Here is a 12,329-nt window from a genome sequence, read left to right as displayed (position 1 = left end):
AAGTAAAGCAATTAAATAATAAAGGAAACTAAGATATTTGAGGTTGTAGACGATACATATTACACCTAGAATAATGTTCTTAGGTTCAGCATTGATTAAATTAAATGATGCAAATTAAGGAATGCTAACAAAATGTAATTTAAAATACAGCAATGACAAGGTTTAGGAAACATGGTATGAAAGAAAATATATTAAATAGATTAGATAGTAATGGTTCAGTGACAATGTTAGGTGTAATTTATGTTCTGTAACTGTCCCTAAACATAAAGTTTAGGGACAGTTTGTGGAATTCCATTTTCCTGCAGAGAACCGTATTTAATATATTTTTACACCTTCTTATCTCAAAGTAAATCTGCAGTGGTAAAATCATAGAGAATGTACGTGACACATCTTTCACTTTAAAACGTTGTCAAAATATGTGGGCTATGTTCGATTTTGGGAGAGTTGAACACTTCAGCCTTTTCTTTCTGGGTTTGGTTGATTCCAACAATACAAACATTATTCAGTCGTGAGAAATGCTCACTTCTTTATTAATTACGAAATTCCACAAATTATGCCTTTGTCATATCCTGATACATGCAAATTAGCTAGAATATGCAAATTAACGTTAACAATTAAAAAGAGACCCATAGACCAAAAATGACCAGAAATACCGTATTTGACCTCTAGTCCTATTTTCAAAGAATTTTCAAGAACTCCTTATTGACATTTTTAGTGAGTGATGCTATTTTTGGGAAAGTAAAAGGTTGTATTCTCCACTCAACACAAACAAGTCCTGCAGCCGTCCCCCATCAATTTCCTGAACTTGGATTCCATCTCCATTGAGCGTGCTTTCACATCGAGCACGAATTCGGTTACATTCGGTTGTCAAACGAGGTCATTCATGCCTCTATAATTTAAGTCAAAACAGACTTCCAAATAAATGCACACACTGCAATTGATGGTCTTTTAATTCAAATAAATATGGTTAAATACACGGCGAAATTGAAGAAAAACTATTATTACCGGTAATTGAATTTGGTTTCTATTTGGAACATTCTGTACGTAAGATCTTCTTTCCTAGTTTTTTTGCTTAACTGCAAGTTCATAGACTTTATTGCTGTCGAACGGGTGGTTGCATTTTTATATTTCTAATGGCAATACGATAAAATGGATTAAGATTTACTGTTTTTTGTTACGATTTTAGCCATCATTTTAATACAATTTTATTGTGACGACTTATACTAACAAAAGAGAATGTTAGTTAGGTGGCAGCTGTAGCACAGCTAATGAAGCTAAAGTTTAAACTGGAAACAGAAAATACTGGAATAACATCAACTGTCTACTGAATTTGTTTGCCAATCTTAGCCAGACCTATGCTGGTTGTTTTTTGGATGTAATTCATGTACGTTTAAAACTGAGCGTAATATTATTATTATATCCTTTGATAAATAACCTTTGACAGACTAAAAGAGCTACTAATCCCATTATAACAATGCTATTTTTTTTAACATTTTCTAAGAAAGTAGTAGTATAGAACTATAATTGCATAATTGACCATTTTGTATGCATACTGATGGTCAGCGGACGTCCCGCTTTTGCACAGACTGGACCTAACTTGGTTGTTCATGGGTCGGGTTAAAATTTTATTTATTTTATATTACAAAAACTATTGCTATTATGCTCTCCGCCTCCTCCATTTGACAAAGGAGGATACTTTGATAAAAAGGACCACTAGGGTAAAATGGACTTATTGGATTATTGGAATGAGTTTTAACATGTATGAAGGCATCTAAAAGAGGGATTTAAAAGTCATCTTTGGAATTCATAAGATGGTTTAGGCAGTGGCGGATCTAGGGGGGGGGGGGGGGGAGTGAATAGGGTGGCTAGCCACCCCCCTTATTTCTAAAAAAAAAAAGATGCAACCTACCCGCGATTGACCGTCGCTAGACGTGGCTTAACCTTTTTAATTAAGAAGAGTAGGCATAGCTAGGCCCTACTAGAGCTAGGGTTAGCATTAATAGTTGTGTAAGTAGGCCTACACAGTGAAAGAGCTAACAGTTTAATTACTATTTATGAATCTTCGGAAAATAGGCTTACCCACGAGTTATTTTCAAAACACACGCACTCCTAAAACTACCAGCGTCACGTTGTCTTGCTCGCTCCCGTGTGAATGCTGACGTCATCACTCTCCAAAAATACACCATTTTCCATTGCAGTTAATTTCCGCCGCCCTGGTCCGTGTGTGCGCTGAAAGCGTTAGCGTGGTATATTTACACCCCTGAGTATAGTGTAATATCGGAAACTTTTTTCTCGCGCATGAAGGTTTTTTGTACAATATTATGGTATGCAGTATAAACGATAAAAATAAACGAGAAACACGGTGTTCTTTTATTATTTTATAGGCATAAAATAAACATGAAATGTCTTGTATGTACACGGGACGGCCGAAAAAAGTATTTGGCGTTTTGTGATTTGTTTTATAGACACGGCGATTACTGCAATCATTGTATACCAAATTACATTGAGTTTCACCCGGTTGTAGGGTATATATCTCTGAGGTTAACAGACTACCAAAACACGGTACACAACATGCACTATCAAGGCATTTTCGGAGTACCGGTACCGCATTACCAAATGTTCATTTTGTTTGAAGTTTTTCGATCAAAGTTTATTATTAGTTCGTCGAAAAAGATCCGTACAGTATTTAGGAAGGATGTATTTAAATTTACATTATGTAATATTTGTTATTAAGTGTGAATGGAAACAGTTTCTCTAGCCTATTAAACAGTGTGTAAGCATCTATTTTTTTTTAAATTTTCGGAGCCTCGGGAGGGGGACACTCCTCCCCGCTCGGTGCGTAGCACCTCGTTTGCCACTTTCCTGGCCAACCACACCCCCAAAATATAGGATTTTTAGTTATAATAATAAATAAAATAACATTCTAATTGACATATTACCAGTAGTGCTTGCAATTGTTTTGTTTTTTAAATTATTTTTTAGTTTAGGCCTACCCCAGTCTCTCCTATATCAAAATAACAAAATCAGAAATTGTATTATTCAATTTATTCAACCATCGTTAGAAAATACAAGCTACAATGTTACGGTCATGATGGAAATACCATGATGCCTCAATTATTAATTACTATAATATATTATACGAACAGACACGACATTAGATCGCAAAATTACAGTACTCCTGCTTGGATTGAAATGGCCATCACACTTGCATTTCCAACGGGAAAATCTAAAAGACAAACAAAAGTATGATTGAAATAGCTTAAGAACTAGGTATAAGAAGGGCTGGTTTGACTACTACACTGAACGATTACTAGAATGTATAGGCCTTACTATTTTGCCAATTCGTGAAGCCGCTTTCGTTGGAGTAGAGAAATCGAGGAGCTGGACCATAACTTGTATCCCATAGGCAAGCTTCGTGTGACGTCACAGCCACCCATCCAGCGTCATTGGGACATCCACCATGGTTCCTGCTGATATACCACATACGACATCTTCCATTTCCACCACAATTACTATAAAATAAAACGGATGGCTAAACCAATGATTAAAAATTGACAGAGTTTGGGACATTATCTTCTAAAATCACTGCTCTCAAGGATGATGAATTAATAATAGAAATTTAATACTAATAATTAATTTCCTATTAGGCCTACAGTAGTTATTTTATTCATTAATTATTACTGGAAAATCTGTGTACATCTCCTACAAAAATAGAGGCTTACCCAGCACCAGGATTAACTCCAAAGTGATTGAAGGACGAGGTTAGCATATCTGGGTACGGTGTCTGTATAATACGGTCTTTATCAAACCAGTTATTCTTGTTGGTACCAATACCATTAAATATCAATGTCATAACTTCTATACCTTCTTCATAGAAAGCAAATTTAACCTGAAAACGATAGGAGAGACCAAGAAACTTATTCAATTACTGTATGTTGCATACTCAAAATAAGATGCATTTGTTTTTATTCGCGTGGACGTGACTCTATAGTTCACTATGTCGGTCGGTCTGTCTGTCGGTCCGGTATCACTATGCGTTTTAGCACGCGACTTATGGCTGTTGGCCTTGTTATATTAGACCTACCTTCCTTATATCCAATGCGCCCCAATTCTCTACCAACGTACTCTTGTAAGGAGCCATAAAGTTACCATTGACTTCCGCTGCCTCGGGTACGTCAGCATTCGAGCCGTCTGTACCTTCCCATAATACCACCAAGTTTTGAGCTTCTACCCCTGCGTTCGCCCTGAAAATAACCTTAAACTCTGAAATTAAAGTTAGGCCGTATTGTAAGTTATTTCGATACATCGGCGTATCAACGCGATACGTTGATACCGAATCCACACAAATTGGCCATTTTTAGTAAATTAGCCCTTGTAGTACTAGTAGTAATACGGTAAAGTAAATAATTAGTAAATTAGCCCTTGTAGTACTAGTAGTAATACGGTAAAGTAAATAATTAAGTTCTATGCGTTCGACGAAAATAAAGTAAAACCGATCAGGCCTAATAACAAGATCACCAACCTGAAAACTTAGTTTCAGCCATTTTTTTTTCGATGTCGACAAGTTGAAGAGAAATTTCGTCTAGTTTAGCGTTGATCTTCTCGTCGCATGTTTCTCCATCATACCCGTAATTACCTCCTGAATACACGTTGACAGTAGGCCTATTGCAGTCGAGTCCAACAATGAAACTCGCACAATAATAGTAAGCAAAGGTAATTCTTAGCGTGAGTTTCATTTCGTGATAGCTCTTGGCTTTGAAACAGATATAACTTTTGTTGACTTTATGTAGGTTTTCATGAGCCACGCCATATGTAAATTACAGAAATAGTTCCACTATGAACCCGGGCCAGGATGTGAAATTCTTTTACTGAACGGCTGAGGCCGAAATCATGAATAAGTAATGGTATTCGTAAGCTTACTGGTCAGGTGGTTTAAAACGCTTCACAGTAGTGGGCAAAAGAGTATGTCAAATGGCATATAATGCTGGGGTGTTTTTTCCATGGACTTTAAGCGGTGAAAACAAAATGTTTTCAATCATACAGTGATGTAGGCCAATCTTTTAAGAACATTTTACAGTAATTTTGTTCTCATGTACGATCCTCCGTTCAAGAGTTACGATTATTTAATTAACATGGTGTCCTGAAATCCCCTGAAAACGCTTTGTTATTTCTGTTGGTTATCGTAAATCTTCTGATGGTAACCCACACTCTAATAATAACCCCCTTCTAATAAAACCCACCTTATAAGTCAATCTACACATAGGCTAAAATTAATCTGAAGATATATGTTTCTATTCAATCTCATAATGGTTTAATGGTTTTAAATTTATATAGCGCAAAATACAAATAATCTCTTTCCCAAGATAACATGGCCCATTTTTTTTACCTGTAACCTCATAGGCCCGTAGCCAGGGGTTCGTCCGCCCTCCCCCCCCCCCCTTCCACTATACGACTGCGAACCCCCTCCCCGACATGTACAATACCTCACTCCATCTCTGAAAATCTTCCAAATACGTGCCCCACAGTACAAAAGGTTATTCGTAAATTAAAAAATTCGTTAACTCGTTCGTGAATAACTATACCTTCTTCCCTGAGCGTACGTCGAGAAATTTTTAAGAGTTCAAATGAATTGCCGATTTTCACGTGAAAAATAAATACGGGCACGAACGATTCGTACAAAGGACACCAGACAACCGCGTACCTATTGTTTAGATCACTGGGCAGTCATCATCCATAAATTATGATATATATCTTTCCTAAGTAAATAAAAAAAAAATGGAACGCTGCGGTTACCTACAGGTATTTATGTGTGGCTATGAAAGTATAGATCATCATCATCATAGAGGATTATAGTATATTAATATATTACACTATAATATCTAGTAATAATAATATCTAGATCTATGGTATCATGTAGGCCTACTGTAGGCCTAGTTTAGGCCTACATTAGCATCCCATTATTTTTTCTAGTTAAATGTTTGGATTCTTTTAATTTGGGCTGAAGAGTCCTGTGCTTTCATTTAAATTTAATTTAATTATTTAAAAAAGTGATGTTATTGCACACAATCACAATACTCTAACTAGAATTTAATTCGTCACTTTGACGAATTATAGGTGATCATTTTTATCATTTTACTGAAATTAATTTTTTTTAAACATGCACGTACGTTAACATACGATCGGAAAATGTTGATGTATGCCATCCTATTATATGCTTATAGTGCTGAGTTGTGCCTATATGCCATATACAATATGTACAGTATATACTGTATATCTATATACAGTGTAGCATAGGTGAAATTACGGGACACACATGTTCTAATTTTTTGGCATGATGACGTTATCAAACTAAACTTTAAGATGACAATTTCGAAAGATAATTAATTGAGCAAAAAAATATAAGATTTGGAAAAAAATTTGGCACGTAGAAGCGCTGTGCGCGCTCTTTGAATTGTGTATAACTTTGACGAAAAATATGAAAAAACTACTTTTTCACTTCAACTGGCCATATGTTAACGTCACAACATCCGATAGGCTTAATTTTTATATGAATTAATATCTACATTTCATCAGCTTTCATAATAAATTATAATCATCAAGGTAACCTTCAATTCTGAAGAGCTGTGAGATATTCAAATTTACTGCGAAGGTGAAATTACACGGCCTACGTTATTCAAGTTTTTACGCGTGATGACGTCATTAAAATGAAGATAGTGTCAACTCATGATAAAGATAATTAATTAAGCAAGCACATACTGAAAGTTGTGCGAAATTCGAGCACACATAACCAAGATGCGCTCTGTTGAATGTGATAATCTACACAAAAAGATAACAAATCCTAATTTTTAAATTCAAGTGGCCATTTGATGACGTCAAAACATTTTGTACGTAAAATGTGTACATGAATTCATATCTACAACTCAATGGCTTCCAGAATAAGTTAAAAAAATCGGGGGTCATCTTGCATTCTGAAGAATTATTTTCATTTTAAAAAAGACCTATTTTTCACCATTTTCAGAACTTTTGTAAAATTAATGTGCGCATTTTGTCATTTTTAACGTGCTCGTATAGCGTTATTTTAAGTCGGAACTGACTCAAATTTGGTGAATGTACTAAGGATGGTGAGTAGAATGAGATTTGTAAAAAAAATTCATGTTTTTTACGCTTTTTAAGTATCGCGCGCGCAAAAACGCATTTTTGCGCAGTAATTTTTTGAAACACGCAAATGGCCTAATTCATGCTCTAAATTGATCAAAACTTAATTTTGAGCGTTTTAAATTTTTAACGCGCGATATCACGCGCATGAACCTACGTGCGCGTGCGTTTTTATTTGCTAATATTTTTACCCTTGATCTGAAGTTTACGTGTAGTGAATTTCATTAATATGTGATAATGAATTATGGAGATATGATTGATAATGTGATTTCGCAAAATGGCGTATAAATGTCGTCACGGATGAGTGATCACGCTGGAAAGCTTATTAGGATTAAGTTATATTATTTGAAAGATATTCTGAAATTTTTGTAATCATTGACATTAAACTTTTTGAGATAATTGTTACACAAAATAGTGTACAGAAACAATAAAAAGACTAGACATGAAACTCGTCACTTTGACGAGTTAGTTATCCGCACGACAAACGCCACGTGCACGTCATACGTTAGAATTTTGCACCCAGAAAAAGATTATGGCATTATGACCTGATCTGAAGAATATGATATGTTGTTAGTGCTGAATTCTGTCAATTTTGTGTCATATAGTATTATACAGTATAAACAGTATAATCTGTATACATATTACATACAGTGTAGAATAGGTGAAATTACGGGACCCGCCATTTATTCCATTTTTTAACATGGCGACGGTATCAAAATGAAACACTAAAATACCAATTTCGGAAGGATATTATCTCAGCAACAACATATTAACATGTAGAAGAAATTTGAATACGTAAAATATAGATGCGCGCTCTTTTAAATGTGATGAACTATGACGCAAAAGATGAAAATACAATTTTTTTTGTTCAACTGGCCATATGATGACGTCACAACGTCGGATTGGAAAAATTTTGATATGAATTCGTATTTACAATACAATAGCTTCCAGAAAACGTTTTAATCATGATTACCGCTTTTTATTCTGACGAGCTATAACAGATTGAAAGTTACTGTAAAGATGAAAATAAGTGACCCACGTTATTTACATTTTTAGACATGATGACGTCAAAAAAATTAAAATATTTTTAACCCATGCGAAAGGTAGTTGATTGACCTAAAAAATATCAAAATCTGGGTTAAAATGAAAAACGGATAAGCGAAGATGCGCTCTATTAAATGTGATGCTCTATGACAAAAGATACAAAAATCCTATATTTTATATTCGCATGGCCATACGATGACGTCACAATGTCCTGTTAGCAATATTGATGCATGATACGATATCTACAACTCATCATCTTCCAGAATACGTAATAAAAATAACTTTTACCGTTTAGTTTAGAAACTACGACTGTTTTAAAAAAGGTATAATTTTGACAAATTTTAAGGAATTTTTGAACTTTTTCATCAAAAACGTACGTAAATTATCCAATTCGACGTGCTGGTATGACGTTAATTTTAAGTCGAAATTGTTTAAAAGTTGGTAAAATTACTTGAAAAGGCTGGAAAAACATAAATCATGCGGAAAAAATTGTTTTTAACGCTACGTGCGCACAGCGCGCATAAAAATATGCGCGCGTGTGGGAATTTTTGACATGCTCAAAATGACATAAAACGCGTAGAAAGTTGATTAGAAATTGATTTTTCGCATTTTGAAATTTTAAACGCGCGTGCGCGCGTAACTTCGTGTAAAACATGCCATTTTTTCCTCACAGTCAGTTAGCGCAAGATATAACTTAAACTTTTTCTAAGTTTCAAATTAAAATGTTATATGGTTTTCGATCTATGTTAAATACGCGAAATTCATAAAAACGCGCGTAAGTCACGTTGCGCAACTCTGACGTCATTCACAATAGCGGGTGCACAACTTCACGTGAACGCCCACATGTTGACAAAGTTATAAAATGTTATGTTTACACGTTTTTGAGTTACGCGTGACACAAAAATGACAGAAAGAAAGAAGAATACAGAAAAAAAACTAGACATGAAACTCGTCACTACGGACGAGTTAGTTATCCGCACGACAAACGCCACGTGCACGTCATACGTTAGAATTTTGCACCCAGAAAAAGAGTATGGCATTATGACCTGATCTGAAGAATATGATATGTTGTTAGTGCTGAATTCTGTCAATTTTGTGTCATATAGTATATACAGTATAAACAGTATAATCTGTATACATATTACATACAGTGTAGAATAGGTGAAATTACGGGACCCGCCATTTATTCCATTTTTTAACATGGCGACGGTATCAAAATGAAACACTAAAATACCAATTTTGGAAGGATATTATCTCAGCAACAACATATTAGCGTGTAGAAGAAATTTGGATACGTAAAATATAGATGCGCGCTCTTTTAAATGTGATGAACTATGATGCAAAATATGAAAATACGACTTTTTTTATTCAACTGGCCATATGATGACGTCACTACATCTGATTGACAAAATGTTCACATAAGTTCGCATCTACAATCCAATAGCTTCCAGAAAACGTTTTAATCGTGATTATCACATTTTATTCTTACGAGCTATAACAGATTAAAATTTACTGTAAAGATAAAATTAATGACCCACGTAATTTAAATTTTTAGGCATGATGACGTTATAAAAATTAAAATATTTTTAACTCATGCGAAAGATAGTTGATTGACCTAGATAATATTAAAATCTCGGAGAAAATGGAAGACGGATAAGCGTGATGCGCTCCATTGAATGTGATGAGCAATAACGAAAGAGACAAAAATCCTATTTTTTTAATTTGTGTGGCCATACGATGACGTCACAACATCCGTAAGGAAAAAATTCTGCATGAATTCATATCTACAACATATCTGCTTACATATTAAGTTAAAAAACTCGGGGGTAACGGTTGATCCTGAGGAGCTATAATAGATTCAAAATAGGCATAATTTTGACAATATTTTGTAACTTTTGCAACTAAAACGCATGCAAATGGTCTAAATCAACGTGTACGTATGACGTCATTTTAATTTGAAATGATGTCAATCTTTTTAAAAATGACTAGGAAAGGCTGGAAAATCACAATTTAATAGAAAAAAACATGATTTTCATGCTGCGTGCGCACTGCACGCGTAAAATTGTTCGCGCGCGCGGGAAATTTTGACATGCGCAAAATGTCATGAATGGCGTAAAAAGTTGATTAGAAATTAATTTTGCGCATTTTAAAATTTTAAATGCGCGTGCGCGCGTAACTTCTTGTAAAACACGCCATTTTTAGTTAACTAAAAGTTTGCCCTTGATATGACTTAAATTTTCATAAAGGGTAAAAAAAAAATTACGCTTGGTTTTTAAGCTATGATCAATCATTAAAAATCATAAAATCGCGCGTAAGTCACGTTGCGCAACTCTGACGTCATTCAAAATAGGAGGTGCACAACTTCACGTAAATGCCCACATGTTGTTAAAGTTATGAAATATTATGTTTACACATTTTAGAGATACGTGAGCCACAAAAAAACGGGAAAGAAATAAGAATAATACAGAAAAAAAATAATGATCCACTACAATAACAAGGAGTTATCCGCTACTAAGCGGATAACTAAAAAAAAAGATGATGAAACAGGACAGTTACAAGGAGTTATCCGCTACTAAGCGGATAACTAAAAAAAAAAAACTAGACATGTAACTCGTCACTTTTTGACGAGTTTGGTTTTCCGCCGCGCAAGTGGTGCAACATGAACGTGTAACGACGTACCTTACCGTACCGAACATTAAGGGGATAGGTTGAGGACAAAAGGAAGTGTCCACGTTGGCATTATGACCTGAACTGAAGAATATGATATGTTTTTATTGCTGAATTCTATTATTTTGATTCATATATAGTATACACAGTATAATCTGTATCCATATCACATACAGTGTAGAATATGTGAAATTACGGGACCCGCTATTTATTGCAATTTTTAACATGGCGACGGCATCAAAATGAAATACAAAGATAGCAATTTCGGAAGGATATTATCTCAGCAACAACATATTAACTTGCAAAAGAAATTTGAATACGTGAAATATTGATGCGCGCTCTTTTAAATGCAATGAATTATGACGCAAAAGATGAAAATACGACTTTTTTCATTTAACTGGCCATATGATGACGTCACAACATCCGATTGGCAAAATTTTCACATGATTTCGTATCTAAAATCCAATAGCTTCCAGAAAACGTTTTAATCGTGATTATCAAATTTTATTCTTACGAGCTATAACAGATTAAAATTTACTGTAAAGATGAAATTAATGCCACACGTAATTTAAATTTTTAGGAATGATGACGTCAAAAATATTAAAATATTTATAATTCATGCGAAAGACAGTTGATTGACCTAGACAATATCAAAATTTGGGTGAAAATGGAAAACGGATAAGTGGAGATGCGCTCTATTAAATGTGATGAGCTATGACGAAAGATACAAAAATCCTAAATTTTATATTAGCGTGGCCATACGATGACGTCACAATGTCCGGTTAGCCATATTAATATATGATCCGATATCTACAACTCATTAATTTCCAGAAAATGTCATCCACAAAAAGTTGACCGTGCAGTTTAGAAATTACGACTGTTTAAAAAAAGGCATAATTTTGACAATTTTTTTAACTTTTTCAACAAAAACTCGCGCAAATTGTCCAATTCCACGTGCTCGTATGACGTTACTTTAAGTCGAAATTGTTTAAAAGTTGGTAAAATTACTAGAAAAGGCTGGAAAAACATAAATCACGCGAAAAAAATATGTTTTTAATGCTACGTGCGCACCGCACACGTAAAAATTTGCGCACGCGTGGGAATTTTTTACATGCTTAAAACGACATGAAACGCGTAGAAACTTGATTAGAAAATAATTTTGCGCATTTTGAAATTTTAAATGCGCGTGCACGCGTAACTTTGTGTAAAACACGCAATTTTTTTTCTACAGAAAGTTAGCGCATGATATAAATTAAACTTTTGCAAAGTTTCAATTTGAAATGTTATTTGGTTTTCAACCTATGTTAAATACGAGAAAATCGTTAAATCGCGCGTAAGTCACGTTGCGCAATTGTAAACGTCATGAAAAGCTTCGCTTGACGACGTTACGTAAATGTCAATATGTTAAGATAGTTACCGAAATGTTATGTTTGCAAGTTTTAGAGAAAAGCGTTACACAAAAA

The 12,329-nt window shown here is 34.5% G+C and overlaps 1 protein-coding gene across 1 annotated transcript; it reads right to left on the bottom strand.

The window, feature by feature from the left end:
• Positions 1 to 3,030: 3,030 nt before the first annotated feature.
• LOC144858643 (uncharacterized) lies at positions 3,031 to 4,781 on the bottom strand. Its single transcript, XM_078714739.1, has 5 exons — positions 4,523 to 4,781; positions 4,085 to 4,263; positions 3,723 to 3,889; positions 3,331 to 3,512; positions 3,031 to 3,226 (listed from the first exon to the last, which is right to left on the bottom strand). The coding sequence occupies exons 1-5, from the start codon at positions 4,734 to 4,736 to the stop codon at positions 3,168 to 3,170; spliced, it is 801 nt and encodes a 266-aa protein (XP_078570865.1). The 5' UTR covers positions 4,737 to 4,781; the 3' UTR covers positions 3,031 to 3,167.
• Between the last annotated feature and the right edge of the window lie 7,548 nt (positions 4,782 to 12,329).

This window comes from Antedon bifida, chromosome 2 (genome assembly GCF_963402885.1).
Source record: "Antedon bifida chromosome 2, ecAntBifi1.1, whole genome shotgun sequence".
Classification (NCBI taxonomy): domain Eukaryota; kingdom Metazoa; phylum Echinodermata; class Crinoidea; order Comatulida; family Antedonidae; genus Antedon; species Antedon bifida.
Note: the sequence above shows the minus strand (reverse complement) of the source record. Positions and strands in the feature narration are given on the sequence as shown.